Source organism: Stigmatopora argus, chromosome 19 (genome assembly GCF_051989625.1).
Source record: "Stigmatopora argus isolate UIUO_Sarg chromosome 19, RoL_Sarg_1.0, whole genome shotgun sequence".
NCBI classification, from domain to species: domain Eukaryota; kingdom Metazoa; phylum Chordata; class Actinopteri; order Syngnathiformes; family Syngnathidae; genus Stigmatopora; species Stigmatopora argus.
The window spans coordinates 1,609,678-1,628,414 of NC_135405.1; the positions used below are offsets into that span (position 1 = coordinate 1,609,678).

Below are 18,737 nucleotides of genomic sequence, written 5' to 3' on the forward strand. Positions count from 1 at the left end.
GACTATACCTGAGTATTGTTCTGTATCGGTCTCTGAGCAGAAATCCTTGCAGTGAGCGCTGACTGGTGACCTGCTGGTTCGTTGGTGTCTGCTGCTCCGTTCCCTGGCTCCTATCAAAAAAATTACATGGCATTTTATTTGCTGAAGGCTACAGTTCACAGGAGTAGCTTGACAGTAATTGGTGGTGTGCCTCAAATATGTAAATGGTCATCAGCTGCAAAGCAGTTTTATGGAGCTCAAAAGAAGCAGCATACTTTCAGCAGTACCGACGCTCCCCTACTTACGAACGAGTTAGGTTCCGAGCGATTGTTCATAAGTTGAATTTGTTTGTAAGTTGATTCAGTGCTATATTTTGTATTATAATTTATGTTTAAGGCCTATATAAGTATATTGAAGGTTTATATAAGTGCATTTGTAATTTTAAGGCTTGTATAAGTAACACACATTGGTTTGTACTGAAAAAAAACATTTAATAAAATGGAGAGAATATGTACAGTACTGTATAGAGAGAGAGAGATTTATGTATTAGAAACTGGCCGAAAGAAGCGATCTAACGACGATTGCACAGTTTTCTTATTTTTTTCATCATAAATGATGCGGTAGCACTGTATGGCATCATTCAATTGATTTGCACACTTTGTGCAACGTTCAATATTTGGGTCCTGCTGCTCGATCTTTCTGTTTATAAATGGTACTGACGGTCCAACGATTGAAGTTGTATGCCCGTGAAACAATCACCACTCTCACGCGCATCAAGCTTCGTTATTATTGGCACTCGTTTCAAATGAAATGGCTTGCCTCTTCCTTGCAACTCCCTCAATAGAAGCATTTCGCTTTTTACCAACCATAATCAATAATGGATGCACGAGATATTTAATGATACAAATGAAAAAGGTTCTTTGCCCACTGCAGATACGTTCACGCACTTCCGCATTGCAACGAAGAAGGTAGATGCTGGGTGAGCTGAACCCTCACAGCGCCAGGCGTCGGTATTAGCGGCGGAAAGAAGCACTACTCGGAAAAAAAATACAAAATTGGACTTACCAACATTTTTCGACTTAAACGCAATTTGCAGACATGTTTGTATGTACCGTTGTTCGTAAGTTGAATGTTCGTAAGTAGGGGAGCGTCTGTACATCTCTCTCACTTCAAACGGATTGGACATCTATGGTAGTCAATGTCAGCTGATTCTAGTCATTTCCTGTTGATTTTGGGGCATTTCAAGACTACTTTTGATTCTGGAGTATGTACAGGTCACTTTTCGTTGATTTTGGGTTACTGAACAGGAAGTGAGCCAGGAATGTCAAAATGTCAAAATCAACAGGAAGGTCGATGCGCCCAATCGGTCCGTGCGTCTTGTTTGTGGACTAAATTCAAATTTTTTTATGGCCCTGACCGCTTGAGTGACTGGTTTTATTTCTTGCCGACACGCTACTTATTGCGATCAACCCTGTGGACGTTCACCCTACGTTTGTAGATGTTTAACTGCTTTAACTTATATTAACTTGTGCACCTTTTACCTCAATAAAGCACTATCAAACTTAGTTTTGATCGTGCTGTCTTTAAAAAAAAACATGCTAGCGGCTAGCATAACATACGCTAGCCTAGTGTCTTGCGAGGCCCCCAATGTATTCAGAAAAAAACAGAAAATATACCCGCAACTGAGAATGAGCCCTTTCAGACGGTGCGTTTTATAGGTGTGAAAATACGGTAAGTTGCTCGATATGCTGAAGGCGGGCAATAAGTGTGCCCATGTAGCAAGGAATTACGGCAAGAAAGTAGAATGGAACATTTGGTAGACACCCACAGTATCCTTTTCCTTTTCAAAGGACAACAAGCGAATGGTAACCACGAGGAATAAAATCATCGTTAAAATGGAAAATGCCCTATCGGTCTGGATATCGGGCTGTAGGGGGAAAAAAATCATCTGGATACCAAAATGTTTAAAACCAAAGCAGTCCAAACAACCATTAACCTAGTCTTTTGGATTACAACCATTGGCCTTTTTTTGGATTTATTTCAAGCACAGAGGAACTATTTTCACTGTGAGTACAGTATTGAACGTATTTACATTTTTTTAATATTTAGATTATATTTAGATGTTAATACATTACAGTCGTTTGATATGCTTTTAGCTGTAATATTAGATAAATACACTTCTTGATAATTGCACTAGTCTGCTTGCATTTCTGTAGAGGCGCAAAGACATGGTAGTATGGTAGTAATAATAGGGGCGATCCTACTTCACGGTTTTTGGATTATCGCAGACATGATTGGTCTCTAAAAGATAAGAAAGTTATTTATTAAGACATTAGAATTAAGAGGTGCAGACATTTTCCAAGGCATACGCTGTCAAGCTAGGCAATAGCATGACTCAATAACATTGATAACAGAGCCTGCTTCTGAAGAAGGAACACAAATCAGGAACTTACCGCCAGAGCGGCTCTGCCACGGTCCTGAAAAAAGATGATAAAGTGCCCAGAAAGTGGGCTTTTGGTGAAACTTTCGTGGTCTTACTCCGCCAGTAGCTGCCGAGAGTACGCCAATTTCAGGTTGGGCTTCATGGAACCACAGCTCCTCCGAGGCCTTGGGAGGCAGCCAGTGGGAGAGCATAAAATACAGTATACTACAAAAGAATCTTTTAATTTTTCAGATTCCGGGTTTATCAACATGGATTTTCTTTCGTATCTAGGGACAATTTTTTTACCATTGAGGCCTTTGCTAACCTGAATATTTCTTATTTAGAGAAATTTCTAAGACGTACCACTGTAACACTGTATATCACAATTTCGATATGTTGTCACATCCCTAGAGGAATCAGTAGTATATTAGCCCATCCCACACTTGCTTCCGGTAAAATTTATTTATTGATTATTTATTTATGCGTTCATAATGAAGCTTTAAATCTCATACCGTATAATAACAATTAAGGCTTTCAATTCAAAATCAAGAACAAGATCCCCGTCACCACCTTTCTGACCTCATTATCATGAGCAACCCCCACAGCCGACCATTCCGTTCCTGTTCTAACCTTCACCTTTTTGTTTCCTGTGCCAACTTGGTACCTTTGGTTACATAGGATTTAGTCACAATGCTCCCAAACTCTGGAATTCCCTATCTCTGAATATCTGCTTCATTAATTCCTTCTCACTCTTCAAATCCAGTCTCAAAACATCTGTTTTAATTAAAGTATCCAGCATAATCTAATATTCTGCGTCTTTATCTCTCCTTGTTCCTCATTTATCTTATATTCTACTTTTATTTTGATTTTGTTTTTAATCTGGTTTGTTCCTCTAATTTTCATTGCATTTTTGGCATTTGCGGGTGTAAAGTGTCCTTGAGTGTCTTGAAAGGCGGTATTAATACTATATAGTGGTACCTCGAGATACGATCTTAATTCGTTCCGGGACTGAGCTCGTATGTCGATATTCTCGTAACCCGAACAAATGTTTGCCATTGAAATGAACTAAAAACAAATTAATTCGTTCCAACCCTCTGAAAAAACACCAAAAAAGGATATTGGATTGGAAAAAATGTTTTATTTCTTCTAATTCGCCATCTATTAACAAAGTAACACATAACTAGTGGTTTAATATTACTAAAATGTGTTTAATAGTACTAAAATTATACGGATTTCGAAGGGGGAGAGAAAGAGAGACGGACAGAGAGAGGGGGGTGGAGGGCGCTTTTTGCACGGCAACACGCTCGTTCCACAACATAAACAAATTTATATGAATTTGGATTACAATGCAGACACATTCAAAAATAAGTTTAATCTAACCTTACACTAAACTTAATTTTAATTTTGTATTAAAGTTTGATACCTTTCTTCTCACGGGTTGTCTTTATTTGCCCCGCCTCCAACCTGACTTTCTCTATCGATGGGTTGTTTGCTTTTATATTCCCTTCAAAATATTCCGAAAATGATGCACACAAATGTCCTCACAATAGGATAACACAGTGACGGGAAAAAAACACTGGAAAAAAATGCAACGCTCCGCCCAGTGCTCGTAGATATCTGTTATACACAAAAGAGATGCGGCAAAAAAGACAGTGCGCTACAATAATAAACAGCCTATCATGTCTTGGCCACCTGGCTTTCTCGTATCTCGAAATGTGTCTCATATCTAGAGATAATTATTTGCTCGAAATTTTACTCGTATCTCGAAATGCACGTATGTCGGGGTCCTCGTATGTCGAGGTACCACTGTATTGCAATTGATAAAAGACTTATTGAATGTCCTTATTCACACAACAAATCAAAATTACATTCAACATAATATGCACCTCTTTTGCTTGTTCTCTCTCAGATGCCTCTCCAGCCAGGTCCATTGCAGTTTCACTCTGGAAATTCTGCTCCCCAGTTTGTCCATCAGCATTATGCTTTTTTCTCTCAGGTGACGCTGTCTGATCATCAACAGCATCTAAACCATCAGCCTCGACATCCTGTCAACGTGGGAGGCACAGGGACATTATCAGGTATAGTCGTATGTGCCATCCAAGGGCAGTATATAATGAAGGGTGGCAATGTCAAACTGCTACTCAAAAATGTGACGTGGCGATGCCCAAATATTACCAGAAAAATATTAAGTAAAATGAAATGCTTTTATTTGCGCATGTCTACATCAATAAATATATAAATGCCGCCATTTACCGTATTTTCTCACAAAGCTGTATTTTTAACTTAAAAAATGATGATTGAATCAAGGGAATGGCTTATATGAGCACAAGATTTGCTATACTCTTTTTCACCAGTAGATGTTGGCAAAGTAACATTTACTATTTGTTGGTTATTTTCTGTTCTGAAGAAATAACACATACAATGTTTTTTCTTAAGATTTTCCCCTCAAAATAAGACATTTGTACCCCCTATTAAAACCATAAATATGGAGGTAAAGATTGCGAATCACCTGCGGCTTATACGCGAGAAATTGTAAAATTCAACAATTTTAAGGTCACGGCTTGTACACAGGGTGGCTTATATGCGAGTAAATACGGTATTTAAATCAGTTTGGATTTGTTTCGTTAAAAAAGATAAATGATCGCACACACGCATGCCCTTGCACACACAAGGACTAGTTTTATCCAACATTGTGATCTCAATTTTGTTTGTCTAACAGCCAGGCTTTAAGTTGATTGGCGAAGAGATTCAGAGACCAGAGTTCTCGTATGGTAATTGATATTGAGTTCCAGGTATGTGAGGCACGGACAGAGAAGGTGCTTTGGCTGAATGCACTCTTTTGGAAGAGAACTACACAGTCACCTCTAGAGCAAGCCCTTGTTGATGTGTTGGAATTTTTCGTACAAAATCTTGCAGTGAAGGAGGACCTTTGTGATGTAAGATTTTCTAAATTAGGTGGCATTTGCATATTTAACATTCCCCCAGTTAAGGCGTTTTTTTTTTTAAATATCTGACAGTGGTGGTGCGTTTTTGGTTTTGTGTCCAATAGTTTTAGAGCTTACTTATAAATGGTTTCAATTGGATTTAGTGTTGTATTGCAGGCCAATGACCAACTTGTGAGGCAGTAAGTCATGTGTGATATGATCATTGTGTATACATGTATGCATATTATTATAAATTTGCTACAATGTATACATGCTTTTGCTAGCAATGAAGAACGCCATTTGCAAGCATACCATTTTGTGTAAGTGAACAGTGTGCAAAGGAGTAAAAGCAACATAGGCCAAGTAGCCAATGCGGCTGGAAAGCTCGAGAAGCAAGAATTGTTTATGGAACTGAACAGCTGACAAAGATATTGCAAAATGCTCTCTGATGATGGCCAACCGCAATCCTGTTTTTGGGAACTGGACTTGTCGACATATCTAAATAGTGACGTTTCTGATCGAAACCAGCTGTACTGATGAAGCCAAGTGTCCGTATGTGCTTTTGCTGCTGCATATAATACACACCAAGTTAAACTTATACTAAACATACAAATGACCAAATTTCATTATGTCCCTGCTGCTTGCTCAAGCCCTCCCCCTTTTGATTTGGGACATGAAACTAGGATTGTGGAAAAGAAACAAAAAGGAACGACTGAGAACAACGGAGAGAGAAAACTGCCAGTCTCTCCTCACCAGAACCATGAGTGTGTCGATCTCCAATTTTGCATGCTTTACAAATTTCTAACAGGTAAACTACATAAAACAAACATTTCTTTAAATGTTGTCCACCAAAAATTATGAACATGAAATGTGTGACCAAGTATAGGACTCAATACTTACTCCAGGCTTCTTCTAAATACAGTTATGGCAGCAATGTGCCATATCATGGATTTGGTGTCTTTGCTACTGCTCGAGTGTTTTTAGAGGGAAGGTTCCTTTAAAGATTGTCATTTAACTCATCTGCATTGAAGAGTCTGTTCTTTTTCTCGTCACAATACCAGATAGATTTTTCAAAGGGGATAATTTCAAGTAAGTTTTCTGGCCAAATAAGAATATAAATACCATGGGCCTTTAAGACCCTCTCTCAAAAGATGGGGTACTTCACTGAGCCACAACCCATAGTCTCTTTGTTTGTCAAATAAGCCAAAGAAACACCAGTTTAAATCCCAGTTCAAACCTGCTGTTAGCAATTGATACCAGAGTCTGTTACCGGAGGCTACGTACGTGTGAGGCAGGAATCTTATGTAAACATTTTATTAGAACCACTGTTAAAAAATGTATTGTTTAAGAAATTGCTCCAACATGAACAACATGGAAATTGAGGCTCTCAGGATCAATGTTCCCTCTAAGCTGCGCGCGTGCTCAATTGCGCACTACTCTCGTCTTCTCCACGCAGCAGCAATCATATGGCGCGCACAAAATAAAATCCAAACTTTTTTTTCCTCTTTCCTCATGATGGCGCCGTTTATGCGGCAGCCAGTGGCAGTAGCTCTGTCTGCTCTTATGTTTTTCGTGTTTTACAGCCCTTCAATCTTTTTTTAATTACATTTTAATATTTCTTAATACATTCCTTTTTACTTTACTGTGCAAATAGAAGAGCTAGCGGCGAAATCAGGTGAGAACTGTCTAAATCTGCTGTGTGTGTGGTTTTGTGCGTGCATAGGTGCGTGTGTGTCTAGTATGTGTGATCGTTTGTCTTCAACCTACACAATGGACTATAAATGGAAATTAGCCCTCGGCCACAATCTTACATATATATGTTCATTAACATGAATATAAATATATTCATTAATATGTGCTATCCCTTATTAAATAAATGAAAGCAAAATCATGGAAAAATATTGCATATAAATGGAAACTTGACTATCTCAAGTTCAGCAGAAAAGTCATATGAACGAAAATGAGAAGTGAGAAGGACAGATGTGTAAAATAAGGTAAAATTTAAGTCGGATTTGTGCATATTCTAATGGCATTTATGAAGATGTTTTATTCATAGATATTTTTTCATTCATTTTCTGAACCGCTTTATCCACTTTATCACTCGCGGGGGGTGCTGGAGCCTATCCTTGGTGACTTTGGGCCAGGGGCCGGGGACACCCTGTATCGGTGGCCAGCCGATCGCAGGGCACAAGGAGACAGACAGCCATGCACACTCAGACCCATACCTAGGGGCAATTTTAGAGTGTCCAATCAGCCTACAATGCATCTTTTTGGGATGTGGGAGGAAAACGGAGTACTCAGAGAAAACCCACGCAGGGCCAGGGAGAATATGCAAATTCAACACAGGTGGACCGACCTGTATTTGAACCCAGGACCCCAGAGCTGTGAGGCCGACGCGCGAACCACTCATGCACCGGGCCGCCCATTCATAGATATTAATCATTACATTTTATTATTACTAAATCATTTATGTGTAGTAGACATGCACCTGCTTATGGCAGGTGTGATACTGGTGTGTGCCCATAGCGAGCAATAATGATGTTGCTCACACTGGTACTCAGTGTGCTCAGGGAGGTTGTCTTTCTGCCCAGACAAACAAAAAATTAGAGGGAACATTGCTCAGGATTCTCAATGCAAAGCTGAAGAGACATTCTGGTGTAGATACCTTACTGATAGCCATTGAACAGTATGAAAATAAGTATATCTTTGTGTGACTCCTTTTACATGCGTTTTACAGTCACTAATTCTATCATGTCCCAGGCTGAAGTCGCCTTGCATGTTGTGCAATATGCAAATGTCGGTCTTTTTGGAGATGGCTTCAACATGGGATATTTCGTCGAATACGAACCACTAAACTTCTGCGAGTGTCTGGGTTTCCTCTTATAAGTTTCATCCAAATTGCCATCTATTTTGCGCTTAGCCCAAACAGGCATATTGATAAGAATTACCAGTGCCGCGTACTCCTACTTCCTTTACATTACCTAAACATTATGATTTATTTCAAAACAAAAGATTGGTGGTTTAGTCAGCCTTAATAACATTTAGCATATTTTCACACCCACAGAGCGCACCTAAAAGTCTATAAAATTTTCTCTAAAATGGTCGATGCGCACAATCGGTTGGTGTGCCTTGTCTGTGGACTAAATTACATTTTTGTATGGCCCTGACCGCTTGAGTGACTGGTTTTATTTCTTGCCAGCACGCTACTTATAGATCAACCCAGCGGACATTCACCCTAAAAATAGCCTCCCCGCGCATTCCAAGCATTACGGTAAATCAATTCAAAACATTCCAGGTAGTGGCAAGGCATTTGACTACCGTTTGCTCGCAGCACTTTTTTGTATGGCCCTGACCGCTTGAGTGACTGGTTTTATTTCTTGCCGGCACGCTACTTTTTGCGATCAACCCAGCGGACGTTGACCCCTAAATCCATTCAAAACATCCCAGAGGAGTGGCAAGGAATTTGACTTTTGTGTACTCGCAGCGCTTTTAACCGTCAAAAACACTCAAAACTCAAAGAAACAGCATATTAGAGCTATACAGAGGAAATGCCAGACGTGAATGACACGCAATGCAGGTGTGAAAGCTTGGAAAATGGACTGAAGCCATGGATCGAACACAATTTAACAGCATTGCTAACGGATGGCCATGATCTCATCCAGAGTTTGGTTCAGTACAGTTTGAACAGTTCGAACTGTTGTGGTCGAAACCAGGAATCTAGTGCTAATTATCCAAGGATAATTAATTAGCATACTGGACCTGAAAACTCAGTTTGCACCATAGCAAAAGTGAAAAACCCTACATTTGGATATTTATTGAAATTGCTGTTGATATATTTCTTCAACGGGTTTGCTAAATGGCTGTCATAATAAAAATAATATAAAAAAATAGGGACAAATGGGGCACGTAACGTGAATTTAAAAAGTGTATTCTATGTACTATGCAAGCAATTAAAGAATTATGTTGATCATATACAAAGTAGGTAGTCCCACCTTAAAACTGGTTCTTTCATCTTTTGAATTAGGCTGATCCTGATCTGTGTTTGATGTGTCTTCATGTTGATTTCCTCCTGTTTTTACTTCATCTGAACGACTTTCCGTTTCATCCTCCGGCTCTGATTCTTGGTTGTCCTCCTCTTTTCTGTTTGAATTATCTTCCATAGGCTCAGCTGCTTGCTCCTCATATCCGTCTTCCTGTTCATCCTTATCCCCATCTGCAGTAATGTCTTCGTTGTCAATGACAAATGGATCTTGTTCTGAAAACATTGACATTAAAAGGTAAACTTTAAAGAATATTTAAAAAAATGGACTCACGGCCAGATAGTTTGGTAGGGGGACTGTAAATGTTTTTATATAAACTAAGAAATGAAATCATCAGGATAATACCTGAACTTAAATGAAAGTGAACCAATTTGCACTTCAACAACAACTAGAATCACCATTACCTTCAGCTTCTTTCTCATCTCCCATCTTTTCCATCTGGTCCAGGTTAAGTTCCTCAGGAAGCGCGACATCTTCGGATTCAGGTCTCTTAAACTGCTCGCCGTGATAGGGGTCCACTTCATCCTTCTCAAATTCCCTCTAAGGGAAAATAGTAGTTTATATATTTCTTTATTTGAAAAAGAAAATGTAGTCAAACATAGATAGAGCTTATTTCTTTTAAATATTATTTTTTTTTAGAGGGGCCCAGCAGCCGAGTGGTTAGCACGTTGGCCTCACAGTTCTGGGGTCGTGCGTTCGCTCCTGTGTAGTTTGCATGTGCTCCCGTAGGTGGATTTTCTCTGGGTACTAAGGCTAACAATCTTCCGCTTGCTTCTTAAGACCTGATTTGGCGTTCCGCTGTTGAATACCTTCGCTTAGCCCCCCCTTTACCTCCTAAGAGGATTCTCCGCGACCTCTGCATCTCCAGAACGGAATCACCATCCTCTTAAAATAAAAAAAAAACTCTCGAATTCCATTCCTGTCTCTTCAGTTGTCTGTACTGGGATCCTCCACCATCAAATACCCTAACGAATGTCTGGACGACATCATCGGTCTATGCGCTTAAATAGTTTTTTTTATACTGTGGACAGTGCTGCAACGTGGCTGAAAGCACCACTAATTGCGGTAACTGGTCTTTGTGAAATTGAAATTGGGACAGCTGGCTCCATTTGTCACGTACCTATTGTATTTCAAATTGCTATTACGGATTGAATGAGTGCATTTTAGGGTGTTTACTTTGTACTTTCTACTTTAATGTTTTTCTTTGTTCTGTTAGCCTGGCTTCTTTCTGCTACTTCTTTTTTGGAACCATTCAGCCATGCCTACGCTGTCATACACATGGGACTAGCTGTTACAATACGCAGAAGGAGCAATACCTCAATGCCGCTGGATATTCGGAGCTGGACAAAAGTGCCGGGAGAAGAAGCGACGCTTCAGACCAACCATTCCATCATGGGATTCGATGGAAGAGCTGTCGGCGCTTACCAGGCCGAAATGGAGCCGAGGGGTTCTACTCTGCTACTGTTGTCTCCGGCTCCAGACTTCTGAGGAACTGTGCGGATAAGCTTGGAAGAGTGACTCTGCATATTCTCTACCTCCGTCACAGTCTGCAGAAGTTCCCCATCTTGTGGAAGACTTCCTGTGTGTGGTTCCAGTTTTATCCAACTCTACAACGTCTTTTTCTTGAGTCTGTATCCGTTTTTGCTACCGCAACCAAGATGGCGCCGCTCAAGTGGCAGCCGGCGGCGGTAGCTCCGTACGCTCTTGCTCGTTTTGTGTTTTTGCTGCTTTTCTGTCTTAATTATTTGATTTGGTGATTCTTAATGATCCCATTTACTTAGATTTGCTGTGTACTTTCTGCTTTTGCTTTGTTGTTCTGTTTAATCACCTTCTGCTAGTAGATTTTAATCTAGCAAATCTCAAAACAGTTCTGCCGAAATTTTACCAACACGTGAATTGTCCAACAAGAGAAGATAAAACTCTGGATCATGTTTACTCGAACATCAAAGGTGAATACAGAACCATACCACGCACACACTTGGGAGAGTCAGATCACGCCTCTTTTTTTCATGGCCCCAATTTACGCTCCCCTTACAATGAAAGCCCCAAAGACGAACCATTATCACATGGCCTGAAGACGCCCTCCCCCGACTCCAAGACTGCTTTGAACAGACAGTGGTAAACTTTCAACGATGAGGACATGGGAACCTTCACAGATACAGTACTGTCTTACATCAAGTATTGCATGGCTACGGTCACTGTGGAGAAGACCATCCAGATATACCCAAACCGGAAACCGTGGATGACCTGCCAGGACCGATCACTCCTCCGGGTCCAAGATGGAGTCATCAGATCCGGTGACAGGGCACTCTATAGCGCGGCTCACACCAACCTGACGAGAGGCATAAAGGCCGCCAAAGCAGACTACGGGGGGGGGGGGGGGGGATTATAGAAGGGCAACCTGTCGACCCCCGAACGATGTGGCAGAGCATACGGACCCTCACGAACTACAAGGGCCGAGCTGCGACTCCTTCGGACTCAGATGCAGCACTCGCAACTTTTGTGCCCGCTTGGAGTCCCAAGCCCACCACCCAGTCACATCACATAAACCTCGTGTACATCCCACACCAAGCTCGGGAAGAAGTCCCACCCCACTCATTGTGGAGGTAGTGGATGTGAGATGTGCTCCGTGTCCACCATCATCCCAGTACCCAAGTCACCCGCTAACAATCTGGGCGACTACCACCCAATAGCTCTCACACCAATAATTACTAAGTGCTTTAAAAAATTGGTACTGAAACACATCAAAGCCTGTCTTCCCCTCATCCACGACCCACATCAGTTTGCATATCAGCCGAACAGATCCACCAAAGATGCAATAACCACCACCCTCCACGCTGCACTGAGCCAACTGAGAAAAGAGGGAGCTATGTCAGAATGCTTTTCATCGACTACAGCTCAGTCTTTAACACCATAAAACCGTACATTCTTATCCACAAATTGGCCAATCCGGGGCTCCCACCTTCCAAATGCGCCTGGATTGAGGACCATCTGATCGACCGACCCCAGCAAGTGAAGCTGGGTCGCCACCTCTCATCTGCCTGAACGCTCAGCACCGGCTCGCCCCAAGGCTGTGTACTGAGTCCACTACTCTGCTCGCTCTACACACAACTGCAGACCCACGCACCCGGAGAACATCATTGTGAAATTTCCAGACGATTAATGGTGGTGAGGATGATCACAGGGAAGAATGAGATGGCCTACAGAGATGAGGTCCTTAGACTCAGCAAGTGGTGCGCTCTCAACAACTTGACGCTGAACGTATCCAAAAGCAGAACTCATCCTGGACTTCCGATGGAACAAAGCTGCTCCGTCACCCCTGTATATTAATGGCGAACGTGTGGCGCAAGTACAAACTTAATTCTTAACAGTCTACATCTCTGCTGATCTCACTTGGGTGGCAAACACCACAGCACTCATCAAGAAGGCGCAGCAGAGGCTACATTTCCTGAGAGCACTCAGGAAGGAGCAACTGAACACCAACCTGCAGAGGGTGATCAACATAGCCCAAAAGATCATCAACTGCCCCCTGCCCACCCTGTCCAGCATCTATGAATCCGGGTGCCTGAGAAGGCCAGAGAACATTATAAACGACAATACGCATCCCGGCTTCCACCACTTCAACCTGCTGCCCTCTGTAAGGTGCTACAGAGTTATAACTGCCAAGACAAACAGATTCAAGGACAGTTTCTTTCCAAGAGCTGTCACCATACTCAACTTGAGTTCTGCACCTGGGATCTAATCAAGACTTATTACTACTACTTATACTACTTATTTATTATTTTGACCACTTATTTATCTATTACTATTTTGTGATTATTTATTTATCATTAGTATTTAGTGTTTATTTACCATTACTCAATATTGACTTTCAATGTGTTTGCTTGTTTGTTGTTGCGTCCATAGACTCAGCGAGTAGTGCAACTAGGCATTGAACCTCTCCAAAACCGTGGAAGCCATCCTGGACTTCTGACGGAACAAGCCCAGTTCACTCTGCTGACCTCACTTGGACTACTTATTTATTTCTTATTTATTGATTATCTAGTGATTATTTTTATTTCCCGTTTATTGATTTTCTGTCTCTGCTTGTTTGTTGCTGCGTCCATAGACTCAGCGAGTGGTACGGCTTGGTGATGAACGCCTCCAAAAACCAAGGAACTCATCCTGGACTTCAGACGGAACAAGCCCGGTTCACTCTGCTGACCTCACTTGGACTACTTATTTATAGATTATTTATTTGTCTGTCTGTTGTAATTTGTGCAATATGTGGTGAAAGCTTTAAATCTCATACTTGTGTAATGACAATAAAAGCATTCAATTACATTCATTCATTTCAAAATGTTCCAATGAATATTTGCATTATCAAATCATTACCTCATCTTTTTGTTCATTAATTTTGTCTTTCTGCTCAGCATTCATTTGGTCACCACTGTCCTCTTTTTCTTTGTTTCTGTTGGCCTCTGCAGCTTCCAAGTTGTCACTCTTTGGAGCTAATACAGATTCCTCCTGAACAAAGAGTTGAAAAGGACAACAGGATAAAAAAATTGTATTTTCACGTGACACAAAGCGAGACTCAGGGGAGATTGAATAAAATTTACATCTAGATTATTTTTAAATTACTCTCTGTAGGAGCAATGCTATTCATCACATTATATCATGTGCTGCAGCGATTCAGCACATGATATAATACGTGATGAATAACAGTTATATCATATTGAGCGAAAACAAAATCTGGGGAGTACTGTGATCCTTTACTTCGCGGCTTCAACATTCACGGCTTCACGACATCGCAGATTTTTTTCCGGGAAAGGAAAAAAAAAGTTTATTAAAATGAAAATCCACACTGAAACTTGCAAGCGGAATACACTCCCCCGTCTTCTGCTTGCCACTAGGAAAATGGCGGAAGACAAAAGAAGGTCAAAGTCACTGGTGGGCCGTCATTTTTATCCGAATATAGAGCTTTCTGAGCGGCCGGGAACCCGTGTGGACGCTTGGGAGCCATTTTCCGTGGTGGTATATAGTTGTAAAATCCAAACAAAGAAAGCTGGAATCCACTCGAAGTAGTAGATTCTCTCTCCATACGCGATGCTAAACGCCACACGCAGGAAACAGGAAAGACCCACCTGCGTGTTCCGCTGCGGTAGTTAAATACTTTGCTTTCTTCTATGATATGGTCGGTGCTTAGAACCAATCATTTCAGCACAGAAGAGGAGGCGGTACCCTAACTTCTGCCATTTTCGACACCATTTTTATCTGTCTTCCGGTTGCAAACTTTTTTTTGTTTATAACTAATAGCAGAAAAAAATCGCTATGAAGTGAGTTCGCGGTGAGTGAAGTCGCGATAATCGAGGGAAGACTGTACCTGGTCCATGCCTTGGCCAGATTCTTCCTCTTTGTCATTTCCTTCACCACCACCACCATCATCATCATCATCATCTTCTTCATCCCCCCAGATTCTCTCATCAAGAGTATCTGTCCGTCCATCACCCAAATCACCCATCTTTTTATCCATATCCTCTTGCTCAATTTCTTTATCTGATTCATCTTTATCTGTAAATCATTGAGATGGGAACCAATTCTCAAGGAATAGAATTTTATTAGATCAGATGTTGTGCTGTTATACCATAAATTTACATACCAGCATCTTGCTCATCACCATCAAACATTTGACCTTCAAAGTCCTCAGACATCTCCACAGCGTTGTCTTCTGGTTTAACATTCTTGTCATCTTGATTTTGTTTCTCCTGACCTTGTGCAAATGTGTCTTCCACCTAGGACAGTACATTGATTACAAAATTCTAGTAAAATGAATGCATTAATCAAGTCATTGTAATATTTTACTGCATAGTTCAATTATATGCCTTAAACCTAAATGGTTCAAATTTAATTTGGGGTTTATCTGCCCTAATCTTAATCTTTACCTGGTCTTCATTCTCAATTTTTTCACTGACATCCTTACTGCCTTCGCCCTGACCAACTCCATCTCCCTCAGAATCATGAAACTCAGTGGCACCTTCACCTTCTCCAGCAGGCACCTCCTTGGGCAAGCAGAAACCCTGGAGGACAATGGGATGGTGGAGGGGGAAATCATAACATATATTATTGAACTAAAGAAAGGATGAACTGAACTGAAAAAAAAAGATCAGTGTAATGTAGAGATGTGTTTCTGTTGTTATCCAATGAGAATCTTTCACATTTAAAATTTCACATCAAAACAACAGAATCTATTTTGGACAACAACTTTTAGAAGCTTCTAACTAGTTTACAGGTACAATGAACCCTAAAAAGCTTACCGTATTTTCTTGCATATAAGCTGTATTTGTCGCTAAAAAATGATGACTGAATCCAGAGTACGTCTTATATGTGCTGACATGGTAAACACTATGAACTACGAAGGTCTTGCGGTCGATCATAAAAATATTAGCCTTGACACTTGCGTAATTTGTATCTCATGCTAATATTGCACCCAGAGACTTGGTAAACACTCAACTTTTAAGGGTACGGAATATACGCGAAGGCGCTTATATGCAAGGAAATACGGGCATAGAAGAAATGAATAACACTAGCGAGTGTGCTAGACTAGCCCCTTCAGAGGCTATAGAAAGCAGAATGTTGTAGCTGAGATGCCGGAGAATTTGTTCAGAAACTGGCAACGACAATTACATACTACTAAGTATCTAGTGATGACCCATTTTTCATTGTAACCACTCTGACGTATGCTAGTTATGTGGTGAAGAGAACTGCTGCACAGGAGCCATTCAACAGGGACAGGCATTTTCCCAGCCACTCGAGAGGGGGATTGAAATCCCACTTTCATGGATATTTAGACACCAGAGGTAGACATCTGAATTATTTGACCTGAGAGGCCTATTATCAGTGGATTATTATGTTTAATTATACTGATGGATTTTGTTTACCTGGGATTCTTATTTGTTTCATTATATTAGATGACAAAGTAAGTAAAATGCAGAACAATTCGGGAACAGGAAAATACTTCATGGAACTCTAGTTATTGTGTGGTGGACAAAGTGGATTCATTTTCATTTAGTCTGTACCTTCTGAGAAAGCTCTGAGAAGATGTTAGCCAACACTGAGAGTAGTTTGCCAGTGCACCTGTGCACTTCCACTGACAGAGACAGATAGTAACGGACCAGATTAGAGTAAATCCCCAGCATTGGCTCCACACGCACGAGCATACTGCATGCTCTGCTTACTTCCTGAAAAGACAAACGTGCCAGATTCAGCTGTACATTCAATGGCATCAATCACAATTAATATTAATTATCATCCATCGTCCTAACTCATGGGAACAGTGATTAATGTTCAACTTTCCATCTAAACTTCCTGACTAAGAAAATGTATTTGTACTAACTCTTATACCTGCAGTTTCTGTGGCAGAGATGAATTTGTGTGCCTCTCTAGGCATCCCAGGAGCCCCTCCAGTTTGGTATTCATATCTCCCACAGACAAAGCCTCCAGATCAGCTGCCAACTGCTCTTCCAAGTGATAGGTTAAGTGTCTAGGCTTCAGTAAGTCTTCCATGTGCTCTTCACCAACCTCTTGATCATCACTAACTAGGATAAGAAGGAAAAATTGCATCACGTGAAAGGCAATCAGTGACATTCTCAGATATCTTCAGCCGTTGTTTCAACTAACAATTAAAAAAGTAAAAAAAATATAATTTGATTATAATCCATCAAACAGTAAAAAAACATATCATATATACAGATTACTAATAAACAACAACATATTAGCATTTACCTAGGCACCATGTTATTGACAACTACAAATCAAGACAAAAACCATCATTGTGTAATTATTGACACACATCTGACCTTTCATAGTGGTCTATATGTTATCAATAAATCTGTGAATTACAACCTAAAACACTCAACAGAGACTTCTGTCCAAACAAGACATGTGCAAACTTATCAAGGCATTCATATTTAGTTGCTTGGATTATATTACTGGCATATTTACAGGTTAAAAAAAAACCTCTTACTTTTAGATGCATTATATTGAGCTATTTCCTCATTGTTCTTTCTTCTCTTCACTAAATTCTGGACAGCACACAACAAGCTGTTTATGTTTGTCTCCAGATCGACACAAAACTCAGAACAAAATACAGATGGGGCATCTGAAAACAATGAAGCATTGGCATGAAAACGTGTGTTGGTAACAGTGAAAATGGGAAATAATCAGATTTTTCTTTTATCCTGGAATCTGTTGTACATGCCGCCACTAGTAAAACCACAGTGGTACCTTGACATATGAGTGCCCCGACATACGAGCAATTTAAGATACGAGTAAAATTTTGGGCAAATATTTATCTTGATACGAGACATATTTTGATATACGAGCATACAGCGGACACGAGAGGCTGCTCATAAGAACATTATGGGCACTGTCTCACTCCCCGCAACTCCCTCGTGTAATGTCTCCACGAGCACTGGGCGGTTGCATTTTTTTCAGTGTCTTTTTTTCGTTAGACAGTGCGAATGGCGGATCGATCGCTAATGCGAGGAGTATACAGTGGTACCTCGACATACAATCTTAATGCGTTCCGAGACCAAGATGGTATGTCCAGGTTTTCGTAACTCGAGCGAACGTTTCCCATTGAAATGAATTGAAAACAAATTAATTTGTTTCAACCCTCTGAAAAAACACCAAAAACAGGATATTGGATTGGAATTTTTTTAATCTCTTCTAATTCGCCATCTAATAACAAAGTAACACATAACTAGTGGTTTAATAGTGATAAAATGTGTTTAATCACTAAAATTGGGCAGATTTTGCCGACGGGAGAGACGCACAGAGGGGGCGGGGGGACGGATTCGGGTTTTTTGTCCACGACAACACACTCGTAAACGGAACAAACATATTTAAATTAACTTGGATTAATATATACAGACACACTCAAACATACATTTAATGTAACTTTACAAAAAACTGAATTCTAATTTTGTTTTAATCTTTTTTTTTTACCTTTGTTCTGGCCGGGTTAGTTGTTTGCCATGCCCCCACCCTCACGTTCGCTATCGATGGGCTGTTTGCTGTTGTACTACGTATTCCTTTCAAAATATTCCGAAAATGATGCACACAAATGTCCTCACAATAGGATAACGCACGACCACTTGCCAACGAGAAGTAGTCTTGTCGTATTAGCGATCGCTCCGCTGCTCCAAGAACATCAGGGGCACTGGCTCGCAACTCCCTCGTTGTAATATCTCTGGTCGCAACTCTCTCAGGCGCTGTTCAAAGCGGTTGCGACCAGAGATATTACAAAGAGGGAGTTACGAGCCAGTGCCCCTGATGTTCTTATGAGCAGCGAACGAGAAGTAATATAATACTCCTCGTATTAGATAATAATGC

At 40.7% G+C, this 18,737-nt stretch overlaps 1 protein-coding gene across 4 annotated transcripts in view; it reads right to left on the reverse strand.

The window, feature by feature from the left end:
- Nucleotides 1-18,737, reverse strand: part of mdn1 (midasin AAA ATPase 1) — a 305,960-nt gene that overhangs the window by 25,592 nt on the left and 261,631 nt on the right. For 3 of the 4 annotated variants that reach the window (XM_077586594.1, XM_077586596.1, XM_077586595.1), the window contains 11 exons: nucleotides 17,368-17,502; nucleotides 16,746-16,939; nucleotides 16,421-16,582; nucleotides 15,287-15,421; nucleotides 15,004-15,136; nucleotides 14,728-14,915; nucleotides 13,740-13,871; nucleotides 9,770-9,905; nucleotides 9,318-9,580; nucleotides 4,288-4,446; nucleotides 9-110 (listed from right to left, as the gene is read on the reverse strand). In XM_077586594.1, the coding sequence (XP_077442720.1) occupies nucleotides 9-110; nucleotides 4,288-4,446; nucleotides 9,318-9,580; nucleotides 9,770-9,905; nucleotides 13,740-13,871; nucleotides 14,728-14,915; nucleotides 15,004-15,136; nucleotides 15,287-15,421; nucleotides 16,421-16,582; nucleotides 16,746-16,939; nucleotides 17,368-17,502 (1,739 nt within the window). Of the gene's footprint in view, nucleotides 1-8; nucleotides 111-2,432; nucleotides 2,587-4,287; nucleotides 4,447-9,317; nucleotides 9,581-9,769; nucleotides 9,906-13,739; nucleotides 13,872-14,727; nucleotides 14,916-15,003; nucleotides 15,137-15,286; nucleotides 15,422-16,420; nucleotides 16,583-16,745; nucleotides 16,940-17,367; nucleotides 17,503-18,737 lie in introns of all 4 variants that reach the window. The other variant, XM_077586597.1, reaches the window with a different exon arrangement.